Below are 23,981 nucleotides of genomic sequence, written 5' to 3' on the forward strand. Positions count from 1 at the left end.
GAAGGTCTCATATGGGCCCAAAGAAGTGAGAGCATACTATGCTCTCCCCAAGCCTAATGATGCATATAAGGAGTTTAAAAAGAAGTCTGACCAATCCTTTTTGCAGGAAGTCTTGTTCATCATTGCTGTCCCAGGGACACAATGGGAAGTTAACAAAGACAACCACACCATCTCAAAAAAACATTTGCTGGAAAAAGCCCAGGTGTGGTATCACTTTATCCGAGCAAGACTTCTTCCAACTTCCCATGTCCATTTAGTGACCAAAGATAGGGCTATTTTGCTGTGGTGTCTACTGACTGGAAAGAAAGTAGATGCAGTCCTTCTTATTCAAAAGGGAATTGGTGAGTGTGCATCTCATAAGAAAGGGAAGTTGTGGTATCCTAGTTTCATTACTGGATTGTGTAAATCCAAGGGTGTGGTTGACAACCCTTCGGATAAATTGTGCCATGTCAAAGAGATGATAAACCTTGTTTGCATTTCTAAGCTAAAAAGGGGGATTAAAACAGTTTCTGAAAAAGAATTTGTGAAAGAGGTTTTGTATGTTGCACCTCAATCCACCCCAAATGTGTCAAAAAAAGGAAAATTTGTTCTTAAGGAAGAACCTAAGGGCAGTAAGACAAAAAGAGACAGCAAAAGAGCTTCAAGTGAAGGTCTTTCGACCACCCGTTATGAATCTCCCTCTCCTCCACCTCCTTTTAATGAAGAAGCTTATGCAGGTCCACAGGTCCAGCAGCTATTTCAAGATAGAGCCGAAGCTCAAAGAGCACAATCTGCTCCATTTGCTGAAGCCACACCTGCTGCTCAACCTGCACAAACTCAATCTTCAAGGAAAAGAGGAAGACCACGATCTAAGATTGAACCCATTCTTGAGGATATTGAGGAGACTGATGAGGAGGACAAAATCCTCACCCTTTCGGCTTCGGAGGAATCTGAAAAATCTGAGTCTGAGGACTCAGATTATAGGGAGGATTAGGCCAGAACCTCTTCTGGCCCCAGGTTATCTTATTCTTATTTGCCATATTTTTGGTACCTGGCTGGCAATAAAACAGTGAGGACACTGTTCATTTTAAGTTTGGGGGTGAAGCAGGAAAATGGTTTGAATTGCTGTGATACTGACTTGTTCTATTTGGTTTGTGAATATTTTTGCTGTTTTTTAGAGTTTTAGGATGTTTTCTTATTCTGAGGTAGGTAGATATTAGTTGTTGTTTAAAGTAGAAGTAGAAAAGAAAATGTAGGAAGGACTTGCTAGAATTCAGCAGTTGTTTAGTGGATTAATTAGAGGATTGGATTGAATTTTTGTGTAAAAGAAAAAGAAATTTTTTGAAAGGTGTGATGGAAGTTGACAAGTGGATTGAGGGCAGTGAAAAAAAAAATAGTTGGGAGACTGAGTGCTAAAATGAATAAGGCAGAGAATGAAGTTGAAACAAAAGGCAAGTGAGTTGGTGATTAAGTCTAGCTAGTGAGGATTTGATCCATAAACAGTTGATTTTTTTTTCTGAGGTTCCTTTCTGGGATAGAAGAAACAGAATTTGATTTGATGCTGGGTAATTAGATGAGGCACAAGTTAAGCTTCAAGATGAAGAGGGCAATTTTTTCCTGACTAACCCTTAGAGCCAAAAGCCAACCTTGAATATTTTTGTCTTTGTTAACCCACTTTGAGCCTGTAGCTTAATTTTTTGGACTCCCTCATTTTTCCCATCCCATGACCACCTTCCCACTTAGTGATGATGATGGAATAAATTTTTTTTTTTTTGTATGAAGTTGCAATCCATTGAAAATGAATTCAGTTCCATGGCTGAGGATAAAGAAAAGAGAAAAAGGTGTGAGTGTACACCACAAAAAAAAATGAAAAAAAAAAGAAAAAAAGAAGAAGAAGAATGTTGTCAAAGAAAAGAATGAAAAAGAAAAAGATTACAAAAGAATAAAAAATTTGGCAGCCATGGAAGTGTCTAGTAAATTGCTGATTGCACTCCTTGTCCATCATAGCTGAGTTAGCAATTAATCCATAAATTTCCCACCTTAACCAAGCCAAGATACAACCTATGAAGACCTTATGATTGAAGTCCAATTTGTGTGACATTTAAAAGCCAAAGCGTCTTATCAAGCCTATGTTGAGGCTATTCCCAGTAAAGGTGTAAGCTAAACAGCTCCCTGAAATAGTGAGTGATGAACACATATGAGGAGAGAGTTTTAGCCATTCTCATTTTCCTTTTGTGAAGATATGGTTCTCTGTGTTATGAATTGATGCGTTATGGTCTCCCTTGTTATTGTTCAATTGCCACTGATTACACTTGAACATTGAAGTTACACTGATCAATGATTTTGTTTGTATGCTTTAACTGCAATCCTTTTCTCTGATTGAGGCATAAACTTTTGTGAGTTAATTGCATTTCCTTTAGTGAAAGTCAAGAACTGATTCTGTGAAAGTTTTGAATGGAGAATGGACTGATTTGAGAAACTGCTCATTTTAACTAATGCTTGTTTTAATCTTTTGAAAAGTAAAAAAAGAAAAGAGTGGATATTTGCGAGTGATTCAAAGTGGTGTGTTTAACTGAAAAGGCAGATTCTGAGAATTCTGTTGGTGATGCATGTTTTATGTGAGATAAAAGTTTTGTTTGTTGAGAAACTGTTCTTTTGAAAGAATTATGATGTTGCTTTATATTTGTTCCTTGAGGACAAGTAACAATGTAAGTTTGGGGGTGTGATAAGTCTCTTAAATGAGACTTATAACATATGGTTTAGAGTGTAAATGGTGAGAAATGAATGACTTTTGTGATGAAAATACCCCAAATCTATGTTGAGCTGAAACTTAATGGGCTTAAGTGCTAATGGGCTTAAAATTTTTGTCTTACAGGCCCATTTTGTTAACATTCATCAGGCAATGAAGGAAAGAAGAAAAGATATGGGCTGGACCTGTTGTCAAAAGCCCAGATGAAGGAAAACTAAAGAAAGAAAGAGATAGGGATAGAAAGAAAGAGACAGAGTCAGAAACGAGAAGAAAAGGGCTGAGAGGAAACCCTAGCACACATCGTGCGACAAAGACCGACCATCATTCGACCGCAAATCCACACCACCCATCCAAAGTTCCTTGCCACAAATCGATTTGCAAAGCCAAACCGTTCCCTATATTCGGTTTATTTGTCAAGATTAACCCTCAACCACGGTTCATTGAGAGATTAACCAAACCCTAGTCACCTCTTCCTTATACAGAAAATGTCAAAACAACAAACCCTTGCTAAGTGGGTGAGCTGGAAGACGTTGTGAGTGGAGGCTGAAGCAACTTTTTGGATTGTGGGAGTGAGGTGTGGAGCTTCCGGGGACCACTGACGAATAACGCGCAAGGAGCGCGTGATGTTTGCTGAGGTGTAAGGCAGGAGCCCGCACATGCAGAGGAGGAATTCTATAAAAAGGGGAAGAATAGTGAGTGTGCGGGGGGTCGTTTTTTTTGGTTTTGTTTTTCATCTGTCACTGTTACATTTTTTCTGCTCTATTTCATAGAGAATTTTCTTTCTCTGTTTATGGTAATGAAATTTGTTTCTAAATACTCTTGTCAGTACAGCACTGTGATTTCCGGTTGTTAGGACCAGTGCTGTAGTTTATTTAAGAGCACTTTCATTCTGCATATTTTATTTTTCTCTTGGCTGTTTGTAAGCTCCATCCTTATGGATAAGAGCTAATTTTCTCATAGGTTGGGTGTAGGTACCCGAACCACAGTCTTGAATATGTGCTGAATACTCTTTTTCTTAAAGTCGATTCCCTGTTTGTTTAACACTGTGCTTTAATTTAATTATGCTACTGTTGAGGCCTGATGGTAGGATATGATTTGGGAATTAGTCATTGAGAAATGACTAAGTCCAGAATTGTGTTGAACACATGGTCTTGAGTGTGAGAGCACTCAAGGGGTGTTACTCAGAGATGAGAATAACCTCCATGTTGTGTTGGTTTAGGATATAATGGTCTTTGCTGCATTTAGCACAGAGATGTGCAAATGTTGGGTAAAGATAAAAATGTTTTTAAGAGATTAAAAGCAATAAGAAAAGGGTCCAACACTGGGGAATTAATTTTTAGAGACTTGTCTTTTGTTAGCACTCATTCAGAGGCTGTTGGGGATGGGGAACCGAAACTCAACCTGTTTTTTTAAACCTTAGTTTTCAACACTTCTGCATTATTTGTCATTTGATTTTCAATATCTCACCTCTCATTCTGGTTACCAATTTCTTCATCTAAGAATCTTTTGCATCTAACTTTTCTGTTTACATTAAAAACATCAACTCATTTTCCTTTTGATTTTCCATTCCTTAAGTTATTAAATCAATTTTTTTTTAAAAAAGAAAAATCTAAAAAGAAAGAAGTCACTGGTTAGTATTAGTATTGTGTTTAATTGTTTTTCATCTTTACTCATTTTTAGAATAGGTTCCGTTTAAGCAATTACAATTGTTAGTCATTTCAAAACGCCAACGATCCTTGTGGGAACGATAACTGGGACTTATAACAGCCCTATATTACTTGTTGTCGCGTATACTTGCGCGCATTACTTGCACAACTGTTAGCAAGGCATCATTTACTTGAAGTTTCATGTGGTGGAAGTTGTGCTTTGGTTGAATTTTGATGGAGTTTAAAGGAGATGGAGTTTTGGACAAAAACTTGCACAAAGATGAAGGTGGCTCGGGTTTAAGAGAGAGAAGGGGAGGAAGGGGATGATGCAATAGTGACTTGGCCATGTGGCACAAGTCCACTTAAGTAGGGTGGGTCCCACTGCCACCTCACGCGATTCAAATTAATTCAAATCTCCCGCTTAAACCACTAAACGTCCATTTATTCCTAGACTATTTAGAAACTTCAAATTTTAACATTCACAGATGTCCTTTAATTTCCCTTGATCAGATGAATCCGGAGTTTTCCAGTCGTTCGGTGAAATCACAGTTTTAAGCTATTGTGTGCACTGTGGACACGTTTCTCCAAAAACCCTAATTTCAATCAATTTTCATCAGAAATCATAATTCCTAGTCCTATGTACCATTTATAACTTATTTCCAAACCTAGAAATCAAAATTCATTCAGCATGCTTTACGGTGCAACTGTACCGCTATATTTTTATCCGGTAAAAATACTATTCATCAAATTCCCAGAAACTTGCCTCACCACTCAATTTTGCATTCTGAATCCATTTCTGGTGTTATTTTTCTCATTTGAGACCTTCTACTCAAATTTCATTTCTTAGGGTTACGTGTTTGTCAAATTACCGTTTTACCCTTTTTTATGTATTTTAGTTCCGAATTCAGGATTTTCACTAATCTTACCCTTTAATCCATATTTAAATATAATTATATGATTTAGAAATACGAGGTGTTATATTGGGAGGTAGCCCAACAGATTTTCTTGCTTTCTTTATGTTTATGTTTATTTTTATTTCTGTTTTTATTTTATTTTCTTATCTCCATGGTAATGTATCTGATAGTTTTCTGATGCTACTTATTATTATTATTATTACATGTTCCTTGTTTCTGATGTGCATTGATTGCTGAGGACAACAAACTTTTAAATCTGGGAATGAGGAGCACTACCACATACAATAGCAGTTAGATTCCTATCGTGCGTCAGTTAAAAAAATTCAGGGAATTTTCTTTTCATTTTCCTCTTATTTTCTCCTCATTTTTATTATTATTTCCTTTCCTTGGATTTATTTAATGTTGAAAATTTATAATTATTTCAATTGAAAATTAATACGGAATTGGTTAGTGAATTTGATTCATAGTGTAATGACTTATACCATATTTGATTTTGTGGATGAGAACTGATTGAGTAAGTTTGAAATTAGCAGATATTAGAATTACAGTATGAGTAATTGAGAGAGTATAGTTAACTGAATTGCACACTCATAGCCATGACGTTTTGAGACTAAATAGAAAAATTCTTTTTGGTGTGAAACCATTTTGATATCTTTTGCTTAGCCCATTGAGCCTAGACATTACTCTCTATATAACCTGATGTTTTAATTTGCCATTGCACTCATAAAGGAAAATAGCATACAATTGTTGACTTTTTCAATGTTTATGTTACTTAATTCTTATTGGTTGTTACTTTACATGTAATACTCATGAACTTTTACCAACCAATTATATAATAAAATAATTACACATATGATATAGCAAACAAAGCAATACAATCATATTTGACCAAGAATTAAGTTTAGTTGCAAAGTTTAAGCTTACTTTAACCTAGTTTGACTTTTAATTTCCTTAATCTTTGACTTACTTTTTTAAATTATTCTACATATCATCTCATTAAATTAGACATACCTTAAATACTTAAAATTCACCAAACAATTTTACTGCACTGACAGAACTCAGTTCAGACCTATTTTGTAAAATTACTAAAATACCTCGTTATCACAATTTTGATATTTAAGTCTCTCCAACACAACTTATACTCTTATTAGGTCCTAATTGACTTGTTAGGCATGAATTGTACCCTCATATTAATTATCATGTCATTTGCATGATTTACTGCTCTCAAGTCCACTCAAGAATATATTTAAATCACTGATCACTAATTTAATTGATCAACTTCATAATCACCCTATATTTTCCAATATATTGATATGGGTTATTATACTGCGCGTGTGAACCATCGCAGAATGGCAATTAAAATTCTCTGATCCCCACAAGCGGCAACAATGTTCGATCTGGTTGGATCGAGAATGTTCACTCGATGGGTGATGAGTTAATAAGGGATTTGTATGCACATGGGTATCTATGATAGAGATACCGCAAGGGTGTATTGATCATTGTACACTAAATAGTAAACGGCATAGCCAAGATGTGGGTGTGTGCACAGTGATGACAAAAAGTAAAGATGAGACAAAAGTGTGTAACTAATGATAGTAACTCCTATTTATAATGAGTTACCTGGTTGAGCCTCCATCCTATCTTTATGAGGTTGTCATGACTCATGAGGCCTTATCCTATTGTTAGGATTATGTCTCTAATATCTCTATCCATCACTGATATGGTGTTTATCTGTTTGCTAGGTCGTTAAGATGGGGACCTAATATCTAGATTCATAACAGATTACAAATTAATCCAACAATAATCAAACAGATTATAAAAGTGATAAGACTAAAATAATAATAAGTATAATTGCCTTCGTTTAAAATATATGAACCTTTTGTAGAAAAACCTCAAGAAGTAATATTAACAAGGTCTCAAAGAAAAATGAGACACTATTTTTTATGACTATGTTGTATATCTATAAAAGTCAAAACTTAAGCATAAATGGTAATGATCCAGTTTTATTCTCACAAACCAGCCGCCAACAACGATATTGTTGACAAGTGTTTAGATACCATGGAAAAAGAGCTGAGATCCATATAATAAAATGGAGTATAGAAACTTGTAAAATTGTCAACTAGTTATATAAGAGAGTTCATAGTTAATGGGTTTTTAAAACTAAGCGTGACTCTTAAAATAATTTTAAATGTTATGAGGATAGATTTATTGAAAAAGGATTCACATAGAAGGATGACATGGAGACAAGATTCGTTTAGGATTATCATGACACGAGGATCTAATTATAACTTAGAGCTGCATTAAGAAGAGTACATTTATAAGTGCGCCAATATGAACAATGGTATCTAACGGTCAATGATATTCTTTTTTTTTTCTTTCAATTTAAAGAAAAAATATATTAATCCATGTATTTTGTAATTTTAATGACATAATTTTATGTCATTTTAGATAAAACAGTATCGTTTTTGTGTATATATGATACTTTTTTATCTTCTCTCTTTTCCTTAAAATTAGTAAGAAAGAGAAAATAGAGGAGAAAGAAAGTAAAATATAACCAATTATGCATCAAAACGATATTATTTTATTTAAAATGATACATAGTTGTGTTATTTAAAACGAGAAATATTTTTTCCTTTAATATATTGATTAATATCTCGCTTGCTAAAACCTTGAGGTTGAGCGCTGCAAATGGGTGGATTCTACATTATTGGGGCAACTGATGGTATATTGAAATATGCTAATAGGTAAGGAATATGAAGAAATTTACTCCACAAAGGAGCCTTTAGAACTTTGGTGGAGATTGGTGAATAAGAGATAATGATGTTGCGTTCGTCTGCAATATTCGTTAAAAAACTCTAGATCACCCATCAGGACAGCCTGAAATTCCACATCATAAGCTAACAGCCGCACACTACCACCAAATAAAAGTACCAAAGCAAACTTAACATTACTGCGCATAAAGTGAGAAAGTTAATTGGTTGAAAAGTTTCTTTTAAAATTAGAAAAAAGTAACTTATTTAAATGCATTTACCCTATTCAATTTTTTTAATGATTAATATTACATAATTCTCACTTATTTTTAATTTTAGTTAAGAAAAAATACGTTTAAGAAGAAGAAGCCACATAATTCTCGGATTCCCTTCTGCCTTGGCAAGCAAAATGAGGCCGTTCAAGAACTCAATTTTCCACCGAACATACAAAGGAAAAAGAAAGTGCAGAAAAGTAAAGAGACAATAGCAAGAGCAAGGCTGGCTAAGTGTGTGTGTGTGTGATTTTTATTTGTTAATATATTTATTTCAAGCTTCCATTTGCAGCCAGTAGTGTATGTATGTGTGTGTTTTCCCTTAGGAATTTCATTGGAGTTACAAGGAGCTAGATAAGGGAAGGGGAAAGATGAAAAAAGAGAAGAAAAAAAACAATAATGAACATTGGCTATTGCTTGCTTTCTTTTTGTGTTGCACACAAGATTTGCCTATCACAAACAGATAAAATATATCCATCTTATATACTTTCACCCCCTTTACAATGGACCTTTTCCATGACGTTTTTCAAAATACAGTTCTCAATATTCAACAGTGGTGGCCTCCTTTGGAGACCACACTTAGCCCCTAGTCCGTTTCACATACAAGACATTACAACTAACCTCTACAATTAAAGCAATCAGATTTTCTATACACATCATTAAGACATTGGCATTGTACATCAACATGAGCTTTTCTCTTCGCAGCAAAATCAACAAAGATGCCCTGAAAAAAGAAAAATGAAAACAGAATGCACGTGAGATAAACAGTCAAAGAATGCACGTGAAGGAGGCTCATGAGCTCATATATATATATATATATATATATATATATATATAGACAGGATATTCTTACTCCGGTGTAAGAGTTAGAAGTCTTACACTCAATCTTGACTATTGATCCACTTGTATCCAATGGCTCAGTTTACTAAAAAATTAGAGCCCTTAAATATAAATGGAATAAATGGACAAGACAAGATTGAGAGTGTAACTTAGACTGGTGTAAAATGATCCTGACTCATACATATATATATATATATATATATATATGAGATAGGATCAACTTACATCGGTGTAAGAGTAATAGCTCTTACACTCAACCTTAATCATTGATTTTCGTTCATCAAACGACTGTAATTAATTATATTATTCTCATTAATTAATTATTAATTATAACCGTTAGATATGCAAAAATTAATAGTTAAGATTGAGTGTAAGAATTATTACTCTTACACCGATGTAAGAAGATCCTGCTTTTATATATATATATATATATATATATATATATATATATATATGGGTTAGGATCATTTTACACCAGTGTAAGTTACACTCTTAATCTTGTCCGCTGATTCCACTTATATCTAATGGTTCAAATTTTTTAGTAATGTGAGCCATTCGATACAAGTGGATCAATGGTCAAGATTGAGTGTAAGACTTCTAACTCTTACACTGGTGTAAGAATATCCTGCCTATATATATATATATATATATATATATATATCAAGCACTAGCATATTTTTAAGGTTGGATCTAGTGAAGATCTCATTTCCACCCACGTGACCTCAGTACATAGTTTCAGCCATTTGGCTGTATTATTAGAATTGAAAATGACCAGTCACAGAAAATATCCTCTATTGAGATCCAAGTTGTAGTAATTTGTGACTAGCATAAAAAGATTCGGCTATATCATTGTACCTGTAGGACCCTTACAAAATAGCATTGCTTCAAGGGAACTAAATCTGGATTACCATTGGATAAACCTTTGACAATTGCCAGGATGACATTGAAATTATAACAATCGTTTCATTGGATGATGATATGAAGAGGTCATAGTCAGAAGTAAAGATCTAAGGGTCCCTATGGATTGTGTTGCAGGGAAAAATGATGCATTACTTAGGACAACTGAAATAGCTTATTTTATGTTATTTTTCCTGTACACATTGTTTCTTTTGTGATGTCAGCGAAACATATGGCTCCACATCAACATATACTGTATTCAGTTTTTTTTTTTTTATAGTTTAAGAATAACATTTAGAATTAATATTTATTATATAAATAAAAATAAGAAAGATGTTATGACTTATGATCAATGAATCAATTACAGTTGTGATCTTTTGTAATTAGAAGAGTTATGAAAGTAACATCACTCAATTTAATATGGAATATGGATACCCCTAAAGTCACATTTTTTTAACTGGTCAAAGCTGGTCTAACTGGTCCTAACATGTGCACACCTATACTGTAATCTAGTAATAACAATATGATGCGGGAATAATATGCCTTTCTTTCTTTCTTTCAATTATTTTTAAGAAAAAAAAAATTGTAAGAAAGTGAGTTATCTGAATTTACAGTATGTTTATGTCGGGTTACTTACTTCTATTAAAATTTGAGACCTAATTGACTAGGAACACCAGGTCCCATGTTCCTGTGAATTGATAAAAACCTTACAAGGACATGGTAGGCAACAAGAACTTAGGTAAAGTACAAGTAGTGAACACCAGAAATAATTTAGTTACGTTTACAATGAACATTTATCAGATATTTGCTGATGCTAAAGCCTCCTCAGTGTCTTTTTTCTCTCTTGATTATTGAACCAAGTCTCTTCGGGTTAGATCATGAGTTGCATTACAACTGCTCATACCTACCCCATTAAAAAACTTCCATCCATCCCAATCATATCAACAATACCTCTTTCTTTTTTAGCCACAACTCAACAATAACCATTGAAAAATAAAATAAGGTTTGCCTAACCTAATCCATTACTTGCAACAAACACCAAAAGCAAAAAATAGAGAATGAGTAATTGGTCAAGTCACAGCAACCACCTACAATTGATGGGTGTTTCAGTCTTATAGGAGTGAGCTTATCTGTGCAAGTCAAGAGCTTTCACAATTCACACGCCTCTAAATTACTCCACTAAGGACTTGCTCCAATAAGTATAACTATCTAATTGCTTTCATAACCAGTTCAAGTAAATATTATGCACCCAATTCTACAAGAATAACAGTGTCTAAGTAACCCCACAAAGACTTACTAACTTCACCTAACTAGAATGGGTAACATTCTGAATCACTCCATAAGGTTTCAGTTCTAACATATTAAAGTGCAATCAAACAACCAAACGATGGTAGCTCAGTTGGCGTCAGGAAACTGAAAACAGCCGGAGGTGAGAACATGTGCTCGATCCTTTTCAGTATTATTTTTTAGATGGGTTTAAAGTATTAATCCTAAAACCCACTCCAAATCAAACTAGTACGGAAGCGATAAACCGATTGGAATATCTTCGTTAAAAAAAAAATGCAATCAAACAAATGTTGAGAGGTAGAGGAGGTGTAACACATTGGGAGAGAAAGAAGAAAGAAGGGGAGGGAATATCTGACGACCTGTATCTCTATCTCTACCACAGAAATAGTCTAAACTAAGCGGGGAAAAATACTTTTTTTTGTCACTTTAACTATTCAATGTATGAAACTGATTTGAGGGGCTCTAGACACTACACATCAAATAAGTCAGTGTCTTTTTCTTTCATAAACTAAAAAAATCTACAAAGAATTGAAATCAGATTCCACTTTTATTTTTTTAATCAAGCCAGGTTTGACAAATTGATTCCTAATAGGTTTACATCAAATTTAAAAATGACCCCTGATCTTTTGTGGAAATATTATTCTTTTACAAAATGTAAATGATAAATATGAACAGTTAGACAGTGACATTAAAGAAACGAAAAAAATTATACGATAAGAAAAGAGATAAATATGATTATTAAAAAAAAAAAAAAGGAAAAGTTGTTACACTGTATAGTATAGTCTATAGACTGTACTCACCTCGCTTCAATCCCGGAAAATGACGTCATCAGCGATGTTCATCAACGGCTCCAGACATTCCGGTGAGAATTTCCTTGCAAAGAGATACGAGTAGCTTGAATTCGACTCCCTCAGCTGGCGAATAAGCTCCGGCGATACCTCCGGCGGGGTATACAGGCGAGGGTGCCCGTCCCAGCAACCGGTCCAGTTCACTCTCGTGAGCGTGAACCCGGTGCACCCGTTCGTGTCCTTCATGGACAGAAGCGTAGGAAAATAGTGCTCCTCCGGGTAGCACGGCTCCTCCGTGACGCAAGGAAGCCTGAACTTCTTCCAAAGCTTCCGATCCCTAACCACAACTGCGGCGTGATGTCGGGTCAGGACAAAAAATTGTGACCCGACCCGAAATGCCTCGAACGGCACCTCCGGCAGCATCGCCTTCTCTCCGCGAGCTAGGTAACGGTCATACAAGTTCGGCTCATCGGAGAGAATTTCAATATAGCTGCGGTACCGGAAACCGGAACCAGCAAAACTTTTTAAGGAAGTTAATGGATCCTTAAAGAGATAGTTATAAACGAATCGAAACGACAAGAGCGGAATACAATGTTGAGAGATAAGAGCAAAGTATTGGTTGAGTGGGTCATCGAGAAGAGCTGAGGCTAAGAGGCGTCGTGTCGCTGCGATGAGAGTTGGGGAGGCGCGGTGGGTTTTTTTGGCAGGGATGAAACGGCCCTCGAAGACCCCGCCGGGAGAGGCGAAGGCGGAGGAGGGGTCGGCGTGGATGTAGATGTTGAAGAGGTGGTGGTTGCCGGCGAAGAATTTTTCCCACAAGGGGGCGAAGGTGAGGTTGGTGTTTGTGAGGAAAAGGAAGGCGATTTTGGGTTTGGGGTTTGTGGTGGTGGCTAAGTGGTTGGTGGTGTGGGCGGCGGTGGTGGCGCGGCGGAAGAGGGCGAGGTCGTCGGCCTCGGAGGAGAAGGGAAAGTATGTTTGGGGTAGGATTTGTGGGGAGAAAAGGAGGATAAGAGGGAGAGAGATGAAGAGAGTGAGGGAGACAAGTATGGGTGAAGACAACATTGGATGATGTTCTTTGGTTTTGTTGGTTTGGGACAGAAGTGTTGAGAAGTGTTTACTGTGAAATTTTGATGGAAGACAATGAGAGTGTAGAGTGAAGAAAATAAACGGGGGTTTTCGGTTTCTCGTTTATTTGGTTTTGTTTGTATTTTATTTTAGGGTTTAATGGACCCATATTTTTTTATTTTTTCTCTTCAAATGACTTCGTATCTCCCTTTATTTTAATCTTTTATATGGATTCTGTTTTGAGAAGAATTGTGGAGTTAGATGAGTGGTAAAGTTAATGAGTTTTCTTGGAAGAAAAATTGAAGGTCACATGTACGGGGATGATAACATCGGTTATGGTTTGGGTTTACCCTTTGGATTTGGACACGAAGAGAAGTTTTTGGTGGAACCGATAGATGAAATGGGAGTGTAAAGTGGACGGTAGGAAAAATTGAGGATTTTTTTAATTTTTCTTTTTCTGGAGATGATTTGTTGAACTGATTTTTAAAGGTTTTTTTTTTTTTTGATAACAGATTTTTAAAGGTTTTAGGTGTTACTATTATGTGTAAAACAGGAACATAATTATTTTAGGGTAAGTGGATAAGTATGGTGGTTATGAACAATAAATGATATGGGGAAGCAAATTAGAACGGAAAGAAACGAAGCGTTATTGTAATTGGGGGTTAGAGAGAGATGAGGGAAAAGAAGGGAAGCTCTTTATAAAAAGCGTGAGTTTCTCTTGCTTTATTAGAAGAGAGAAGAGAGAAGTGAGATGGAAGAAAAGCATGGAGCACGCACGACAAGAACAAGTGCTTTTCTGTTTTTAATGAGTGACACGCAGGGAAAGGGGTGGATGGTGGGGTGTAGTCTGAGGGGATTGAGAGGGATTGATTGGTGCTTTATGGAGAATAAATGAAAGAAACTCTGGTACTCGGGTATATAACAGTGTGAATGAGTTACATAAAACTGATTCTATTCTATGCAAAGGAGAATATCCAATCTTCAATTCTGTCAAAATAGTAAGATTTCATCTTGATATTTTTCAGCATCTATTGCCCTACCTCATCACGCAAAACAAAGCATATTACTCCTCAAGGGCAATAAATGAAGGTAGCCTAACTTTTTATTAGTTGGACTGAAAATTAACTTTTCAAAATAGCTCCAGTCATTCATTAGTATCAATTTTCTCAGGTTTCTCAATTTTAATAGATCTTTTTACGTTGCATTTAAAGTAAATTTTCAATACTATTCTACTAAAAGAAAAAAATAATTGGGACTTGCTAAGACATGCCACAATGGTTCAATCCATCATGCTAGCCATTATGGTATATAAGAAATCACGCCGGCCGTTACACCCTTAAACGGAGATAATTACAATCTCATCATATTGAATTTCATTCTATATGTGTAAACACATCATGTTAGGTGAAGATGCTTGCCTCACACTTAGTAGGGTCCATAAAGATAAAATAATTTTAATTTTCTCTCTTACTCATCGTTGAAAAATCTTCTCCACATATGTATATTCATCTTTTGTCATTGAAGTAACATCATTCGATTATTAAACAAGAAACATTACCAATGTCTTTTGAAATTTAATTATATATATATATATATAGAAGAATTGTAATGCAAGTCTTAGTGAAATTGACTTTATTTTAGAATATCCAAATACAAACAATTAAATAAATATAAGGTATTAAGTAACCATTACAAAATATAATACTGTAACCAAAATATAATTATAGTCTAATACAGAACTTCTCAACTAAATACAGAACTTCACAACTAAATAAATAAAAAAGAAGACTTAAATGGCTAATACTTATTCTTTGCGCACACACACAACATCTACTTTATGCTCTGTCCGCCATATTTGGAAACACACACTTAATGAGATTTTTATCTAAGTGAAGATAACAATTTAAAAAGATTTTCGCAAAAATGTATTGTTTCCAGTCATAACTTAGTATGAAAAAAATTATCCATGGTTTTAAATGAATAATGTTAACATCATAATATTTCAAAACAGTCTAACATCACAAATACATGTATAACATCATCTGTCAAGACATTTTCACAAGCATGAATTTTTTTATATATCAGAGCTCTGTACTTTGCAAGGGTGTCTTCCTGCCTCATCTTGGCTAAGGAATCTGTTCCTTGATTCAAGAAACTCAGTTTCTTAACCATGCACATATTTAGATTAGTTTCTATAAGGAATTCCATAAGCTCTTTAGACAAACAAACATGTGGATGCCTCCAAAAGGATCTCATAAAAAGAAATTGTAAGTCATAACATATCAATTGTCGAGTTATTACAGGAACCCTGCTGAATTGTCGAGTTAACAAGATTTTTGTAGATGCCGGAAGCTGTGCAGATATCATTCTTTGGGATGCTTTTAAAAGAATGAATTTGGATTCTTAAGCCGTGCAAAACTACCCTGATAGCTTTTAACGGGAAAAATACACCCCCTAAGGGTTATATAGACCTTAGACTGACTCTGGAAACAAAGGAGGCATTCAAGTCAGAACGAGTAAGGTTCATTGTTGCCGACTTTCCCTCTCCATATAATGTGATCCTAGGAAGGCCAACCCTGCATAGGTGGGACAAGCTGGTTTCCACAAAGCATCAAAAGTTGAAGATGGTGAGCAACAAAAATGAGGTTATCACATTGATGGGATGAAAATTCATTCCTATTTAAGCTCATTTTACTGATAAAAATCCACCTGTTCCGCTGTCTAGCATTCAATTTTTGCTGTAAAAATACGTTCCCAGATTGTGGGAACAAAAGTACCAGAAAGGAACAGATGTTAATACAATCAACTGATACATAAGTAAAAAAGAGAACAGTTTGACTTATTTGTACACCTGCTCCACTAACCTCTCCTCTGACTTTTTTGCAGGAAAGTCTGAACAGGAGTATCTAAAAGCAGAGAGGGAGTATAGCAATCAAGCAGGAAGAAATGTGTACATTAGAGAAAGAAGAGTGCTCATTGGTCGAAAGAAAAGAGAGGCATGTGGGTTTCAGAATAAAAAGACAAAACTCAACCCTAAGCCATCTAATCAAGCAACTTGCTTCACCTGTCAGAGCACCAGTTCACTGCCTCTCCATACAATCACGGAACAGTTGAAGGAAAATCACAAGACTGTCATTCTCTCATTTAGCCTATAAATAGGATAACCCTAGACGAAGAGAGGATCAAATTCATTAAGGAGAGATCAGCTAGTTCATAGTTTACGTTTCTATATTTTACTTGTATAGTTTTAGCAATAGCTAACTGACAACAACCCTTTCCTCATTCCTCTTCACCATCTGAGACTCCTCACGAGCAATCTCCATACTTCTCCATTTTATTTCTCAGTATTGTAGCTTATTGTTTATTAATATACGCTTGTTATTTCTCTTCTCTTCTACTCGTTATCTTCAAACTGAATCTCGGGTCTATGGAATTTCAGATTGAAATAATTATATTTGTGTTTTCAGCCATGGGCTAAGTTATTTTGGAATGGAAAAACTATGAAATTCTTAAAGAACTATGTTCAAAACTCTTGCACTGAAACTTTTGTATTTCTATGATTCAAGTAATCTTAACTCTTTGAGTATCAATGGAAATTGAACGCAAACTGAGAAAGGAACTTCCTTAAGGAATATATTTTAGACAGCTTAATCATAGGAAGAATGTAAGATTATGGAAACAATCTTACTGGTTGCCGTAGGAATAAGGAACCGCCTTGTTCCCTGAAGATTCTGAACTTTGTAACTGTTGGAGTCAAGGAAGCCATAAGAATATGGAAACTTGTGAGCCATTTAGTCCATGAGCTAAGAAATCAGAGTTGACAGTAAAAAGACCGGAACAAATTTAGAAGGGTTAAGTATTGAGTTGAGAGCATAGCTATTTAAGAATGGAATAGTGGATCTGTTCCTTGTGTTAAAATTATTTTTGTTAATCATTCATCTTATTGTCTCTTAATTAATGTTATCTTTAAGTTTCTGCATTTAATATCTTGTGACCTATTGCGACTTCGGCAAGTGCACCGATTGTAAAAGTAATAAAAGTGTACTGAGTGCGAGATTGTTCCCACGAGGATTGATTTTCAAGCACTAGTTCGCTAACAACGATTTAGTTGGACAACAAAGATTGAGATGAAGAGAAGTGAAATTAAAAACAATTAATAACATGCAAATTAAAATTCAAAATTAGAAAGCAATTGAAAATATGATTGATTAAAAGATTAAAAATAAGCGTAGTTAGGGTTTTAACTTCCCCCAACCTCGTCTATATGCTATGAATTAAACTGTCAAGAATCCTTTCTTAATATAATGCCAATCAACTCTTTCTAAGTTAATTAGGGTTCAATTCCTTGTTACCCTAAATTTATGTGATCTTGAAAGAACTCTAGTTCCCTGATTATTCTCCAAGAAAACATGCATTAAGATCAAGAATTTAAAGATTGCACAATTGCCCTATGTCTATCCCAGATCACAAGGATTATGATAAATTTACCAAGTCAAGGTTCATGCACCAACATCCCTATTGTCATACAATTCCTTTAAATCAATCTATAAGGATCAAACTCATAGAAAGCATTAAAGACTGATAAATTTATTCAATTATAAAAGAAAAGAATTCAGGAACAATTTAATTCAAGACATACGATTCAATTGGGTTCCATCGACCCTTAACTACATAAAATTCTAGCCTAGCATACTGAATTCAAAAACAATAATAAAGAAAAGAGAACCCCAAGCCTCCATTGGTGTGACGTTGACTTGGTTCCTCAGTGCTCCAACGCTCCGCAACAGGATTCCTCCCTCAAGTCTCTGTGTAATTCTCTAGATTAGGGAATTCCTCTCCTTTTATTGACCCTCAGCTCCTTATTTATAACTATTGAAGCCATATCTTTTTAATTCTCCATCCAATCTCCCCATGAATCTCTATCCATTAATAAATAAAGATTGATTTGTTTCCGCTTTTATTCAGAATATTACAAATCTGTATCAATTAGCAAATCAAATCAAATCTTGGGCTGATTGGGTTCGTATTGGGCGCTCAAGCGCGCTACTCGGCGCTTGAGCGCGCAAATGTGTACAATTTGCTTGAATTAGTCTGCCCACACGCGCTCGAGCGGCCAATTGGGCGCTCGAGCGTGCACTTCGATGGTGAACTCTTGCAGTCTTGGGCGCTTGAGCGTCCTGGATTGCTCAATTTAGCTTGTTTCCCTACCTGGACGCGCTCGAGCATCCATTCTGTGCGCTTGAGCGTGCTCTTCTAGCCCTTGACTTGTAGTATTTTGACTTTCTTTGGTATATATTGAACTGCAACTCTTTGTCATGATTTCTTCATCACTTATTAGTACCAATAAGTGTGGTTTTATCTTCAAAATGCAAAGAAAATCAAAACGTTAGCTCAATTTCCTATCTTATGATATATATGTTGTAAAACCTTGAATTCCATGCAATCTACCATATAATTCTCATATAATTTAGCCTAAAAATATGGTGAACCAAAGGTTTATCATGACCACAGAACCAAATCTCCTATGATTTTATCGTTCCTTCTGAAATCAGAAAGGATTTAATATATAACGACGCGAGGAGTTGTTTAGAGTCAATCTGAACCTACTACCTTAAGGGAACATCCTTGAGGCACTGGGGAACAAAAGGCCAAAGATATGTGATCTACTAATCAAAATTTTAAGTTATGAACATGATAATTAGACAAAATTAATGTTAAGTACTTAAAGTTAGGGTCTTGGGAGTTTTCGGGCAAAAATCTGACGACGGTTCAGTTAAAAATTACAGATCTTACTAAAGGACGAATTGTCACTTAGTGACATGGAACCTCCTCATTAGGGCATCCTTCTCTCTTCCTTCCTTGCTGATCAGCGCCCCTCTTCACCTCCTATCTCTCTAAATTTCAAATTTTGAAAACTCTCTCACTTCTCTCTAAGATTTCTTAACCTAAATCTCTCCAAACCCCCAAACTTCCTTCACAAAGATTGTTCCCCTCACTCTCCTCTCTACAAACATACCATTTTTATGGTGTGAGTCAAAAATTTCGCACCCCTTATCATCCCAAATAGCCACGGTTTTGTGAAGAGTAATGGCCATGGAGTTGTGTTCTTAAGCCCTCTTGAAGAACCACACTTGCTTGCTTGTTTCCTTTGATTTTTGGGTAAGTGTTATTGAATGTTTCATGAAAAATCTCATCTTTTACTCTTGTGTTCTTGAACTCTAACTCATGAGCATGTTCATGAAGGTTTGTTCTTGCTTAAAGGAGGGTTCTTGGTGGAAAAAAGATGGAGCCTTAAGCTAAAGGAGGAATCTTGAAGATGTAAGCTTCCATTGAGCAAAATAACTCAAAAAAGCCTTCCCTTTTGTGCCTAAGAGTGCCACGATTTTGTGATGTTATTAAGGAATATTGTTTAAAAAAAATTTATGTCATGGTTTGATGATGATCCTTAAGTGTGTGTGTGTGTGTGTGTGTTTTGAACCATGGAATAATGGATTGGATGACTAAAGGTGTCACCTTTGGACTTTGAGTGATGTTCATGTAAAAAGATGAATATGAACCCTAAAAAAGACCATGAACATTTCGGCCATATCATGTAAGGATAGGGTTTGATGATAAAATAATGTGATTAAGTTGTTAAGTGTGGAAAAATGATTAGAAAGATTAACTAAGTGGGTTACTCTAAGTAAAACTCACTAATCATGATTAATAATGGCTAAAAACCCTAATTAGCTTAACTAATCAAATCTGTCCCCTTAAGTATATGAGGTTTAGTTGTGTTAAAATTAAGGAGATGATGAATTAGTGGATTAATTAAGGATAGAGATTAATTAGCTAAAGAAAGGATTAAGAAATAAGCTTAAAAACCCTAATTAGCACACTAATAATTCGGCCATGTATGCTTAAGATAGGGTCACTATGTTAAAATTAATATTAAGACCTAATTAGGACATTAATTTAGGGGTTAAGTGAAGTGGATTTTTCATAATACACTAATTAAGAATTTAACTCTAAAATTGGACTAAAGTAGGGTTTAGGTACACTAATTGAGTAATTAGTAAAATTTAAATATCATGACATAATGGGACTAAGTATATTTCATTATGTGACTTAATAATAGAAAAATCCAAGAATTAAAGTGAATTAGGATTTATTATCAAAAGTAATTAAGGTTTGTTAAGTAAACACATTTAAGGCTAAATAACCCGTTTTTAGGCTAACTTGGGGAGAGCATATCTGAGGTCATATAGGGTTGTGCCTTATAAAAAAATTGAAGCTTGACATGTTAGCTATGTGGTGTCAAAATTTGGTACCAATTGAAGATGTATTCCATTCTGTATGTTCGTTTGAGTGAGGACTGCCCAGGGATGTCATGTGCAGGGGCTGTACATGGCTGCAACTTCCACGAATTGTTTCTTCCTCTGTTCTTACTCAAATTAGGCTCATAATATATCTATTTAAAGCTAAAGGTGTCTAGTTGTCCGCATAAAAATTTGAGAGTAATGGATTTAGTATATGTTCCAGAATCACAGAAATGGTAAAGGATGTTTAGGGCCCTGTTCGGAGTTGGCAAACAGCTTTGCTTGTCCAACTTCAAATGGTGATAACCGGAGATAGGAAATTCCAAATGAGGCATGTGATACCTTGTTGGAAATTTAATTGAGTCTTGATTAACATACTAAAAGATGAGAATTTTATAATAAGTGAGTTTCTCTCAGTGACTAGAAAATAAAAGCATGTATAATGATGGAAAAACCGTAAAAGTGATATTTAAGCTAAGTGGGCTTAGGGGAACCCTTAGTAACTTATAATAATCATAAATATGGATGGATGAGTTGAAAATAATCTAAGTTACCTAAGTGATCCTTGCATATGATTCTAAGCTATGTAAGTAATTGAAGATTAAAGCGGCTTGTAATAATGCACTAAAATATGTTATAAGAAATAATTGGTCTAGACTTGTAATGGGCATATTATTGGCATATGAGTATGAAAAGTGGAATCATTAAATGATTAAGTCGTGGATATGACTTGATGAACTAATATGTAATTAATAATGTGACTGGTTCCTACTCTAGGTGCGCCTAGAGAACAGTGCACTTGAGGATTTTGTTGGAGCATACGTATTATATTGTAGTGTGGGCTTGTGCTAAGCTCCTTGAGGTAAGCTCCTAGTTCTAGTTGCATCCTCTCTCTTGTGGCTCCACCATGATTGTGGGCATTATGGTTGTATTGCACGAGAGTATATGATATGATGTATATGTGCATTCATTCACATTTATATAGATGTTATATGATTCTTGATGTTATGATGATGCACTGATGATATATGTTATGAGAATCCTGGCCAGTGATTATAGTATGTAGGCTGCCTATGACTTGACTCTGGGAGGTATTTTATACAGAGGTTGTGTTGATTGTCTATGGCTTGACCCTGGAGTCACACATGTGTAACCGTCTATGGCTTTGACCCTGGGGTTACACAAGGATGATATGATGATGCTATATTTATGCTGTATGCCTGTATTATATGCTTTATATCTGACTTGTCATACAGGAAGTGGGCTCATGGGATTAGAGGATCCTCTATGAACCTTGAGCTTACTGAGATATTGTTATCTCACCCCGTTTAGGGACATCATTTCAGGTACCCAGAGTAGTGGTGATGCTTCTAGGGGTAAGGCCCCTGCAGTGGAGTAGTTGATAATGCAGCTGATGATTTTATATTATGTTTAGACTTGATGTTGGCATGTAGACTTGTTAACATGCTGAATTATTTTATGGAGATTATTGTATGTATTTATTTATGCTCATGATTGTATCCTTAGAGCCATTGATTATTTACTGATTCTTTTATACTTTGAATTAATATAGACTTGATGCATGTATTCAATTAAATTGGGAATAAAGCCTAATCGTTTGTATTAACCCATTGAGGGGATTGCAGTTCGTGTGGGACTTGCAAGCTATCTGTTTAAATTATTATATCAATCAGGTTAACTGTATGTGTGGAACCATGTTCCCAGTTATACGAAATACAGCCGTTATGTTGTCCGTGAGACTCCGTCAGGAATGACACTTGATATCATATCTTGATGGTCAATGGCCACTAGTACTGGCTCATGGGATTAATTAGTAGATGTAGGTTTAGATTTACGCTTTCACAGTATCTCACGAGAACGCTTTTAGAAATATTTTTATAAAATGTTTTGGAAAAAGTTTACTCGTATTTTTATAAGATGATTTTTTTCTTTTTCAAATTAAGTCTTCCGCTGTGTATGCTAAATATCTTGATGTTAACAACCAGAGTACTACGAGGTGTTACAGTTATGGTATCAGAGCAGTTTCACTAGGACGTTCACTGATTTATTGTTTAAGTGTTAGAATTGTCTGTTGTGTGTCTCTTGAGTATCATGATAATGCATATTTCATCACTTGATTGAGCGTAGCTAACTCATACCTTGTTCAGTTGTGTGTAGATATCATGGCCCCTCGAGGGAGACCACGACAGGTAGTTCTGAACCAACTACCCCGTTGTTGTTGCTTTAGTGGCACTTCAGCAAACCTTGAACGAGACAAGGGAGGCTAACTTAAGGAAGATAGAACAGACTAGAGAGCGTGATGTAGAGCAGATGAGGAAGGCAAGTGAAGACCTCATAGCGCAAAACAGGCTGGCCAATGTAGAGATGATTAGACTACTGTTGGCCGAGGTACGTGGGGGACCTACACCACCACCTACACCGTCGGTGCAGCATCATGTTGCACAGATAGCAGTTCTGATACCCGTGGTTGAGCCTGTCGCACTGGGACAAGAGGGTATTGGCGATGCCCATCAGGAGGCATAGGCTTCTGTCCAAGGGGGACGAGTGAGGCAGGCAGTCATTGAGGTGGATAGATCAGCCATGCCACCCAGATTTGACAGGGAGACTAGAGAGTGTATGCTGAACGCTTTCAGGAAGCATTCCCCGCCTCACTACAAAGGTGGAAAAGATCCCATAGCAGCATTGGAGTGGCTCCAAGAGATGGAGTGCATTTTTCAGGTTATGGAATGCGATGCCAACACGAAGCTTCTATATGCGGTGTACATGTTACAGGGGGATGCAGCAGATTGGTGGAGTAATGTTTGAAACCCACTTGAGTGCCAAGGTTATGCTATTACTTGGTCGTTATTTGAGAGGCATTTTCTGCAGAAGTACTTCCCTAAAGAAGCCAGGGAAAGGAAGAAGAGTGAGTTTGAAGACCTCCGGCAGGGAGGCATGACTGTGGATGAATATCTGAGCAAGTTCAACCGCTTGGCAAAATATTCTTGTTATGGTAGAGCTCCCCTCACTCTACAAGACAAGCCCTTTTCGATTCAAGAAGGGTCTGAATGATATGATAACAGATAAGCTGGCTGGTCATTGCACCAAGGATTTTGTGGAGTTGATCAAGCAGTGCCAGAATATTCAGAAGCACTATTGTACCAGGGGAAAGGAAGCAGCGGGAAAGAGCTTCAATGGGAGGACTACGCCCTGAAAGGGTAAGGTCAAAGGTTTGCAAGCACAACAGAACACCGATTTTAAGAAGACTCCCTTCGTGAGGAATGAAAGCGGCATGTCTAGTGCCAGGAAGATCCTCACTTGTGCCAAGTGTGGGAAGAGGCACACATGTGTTTGTTGACTGGGACAGAATGTTTGCTTCAGTTGTAGTCAGGCAGGACACTATTCCAGGGAGTGCCCCAAGAAGACGGGGTAAGTTGCAGCCATTCAGGCGATTCATTTTCAATCTGTGCCTACTCAGAGAGCCATAGAGGAGCCT

The 23,981-nt window shown here is 36.0% G+C and overlaps 1 protein-coding gene across 1 annotated transcript; it reads right to left on the reverse strand.

The window, feature by feature from the left end:
- Positions 1–8,691: 8,691 nt before the first annotated feature.
- Positions 8,692–13,727, reverse strand: LOC133310275 (glycosyltransferase BC10-like). The gene is made up of 2 exons (XM_061511173.1): positions 12,135–13,727; positions 8,692–9,034 (listed from the first exon to the last, which is right to left on the reverse strand). The coding sequence occupies exon 1, from the start codon at positions 13,182–13,184 to the stop codon at positions 12,141–12,143; it is 1,044 nt and encodes a 347-aa protein (XP_061367157.1). The 5' UTR covers positions 13,185–13,727; the 3' UTR covers positions 8,692–9,034; positions 12,135–12,140.
- Positions 13,728–23,981: the final 10,254 nt, after the last annotated feature.

The sequence above is a fragment of the Gastrolobium bilobum genome, unplaced genomic scaffold, assembly GCF_033153095.1.
Source record: "Gastrolobium bilobum isolate Gb01-03AN ecotype WA unplaced genomic scaffold, APGP_CSIRO_Gbil_v1 utg69454, whole genome shotgun sequence".
NCBI lineage: Eukaryota > Viridiplantae > Streptophyta > Magnoliopsida > Fabales > Fabaceae > Gastrolobium > Gastrolobium bilobum.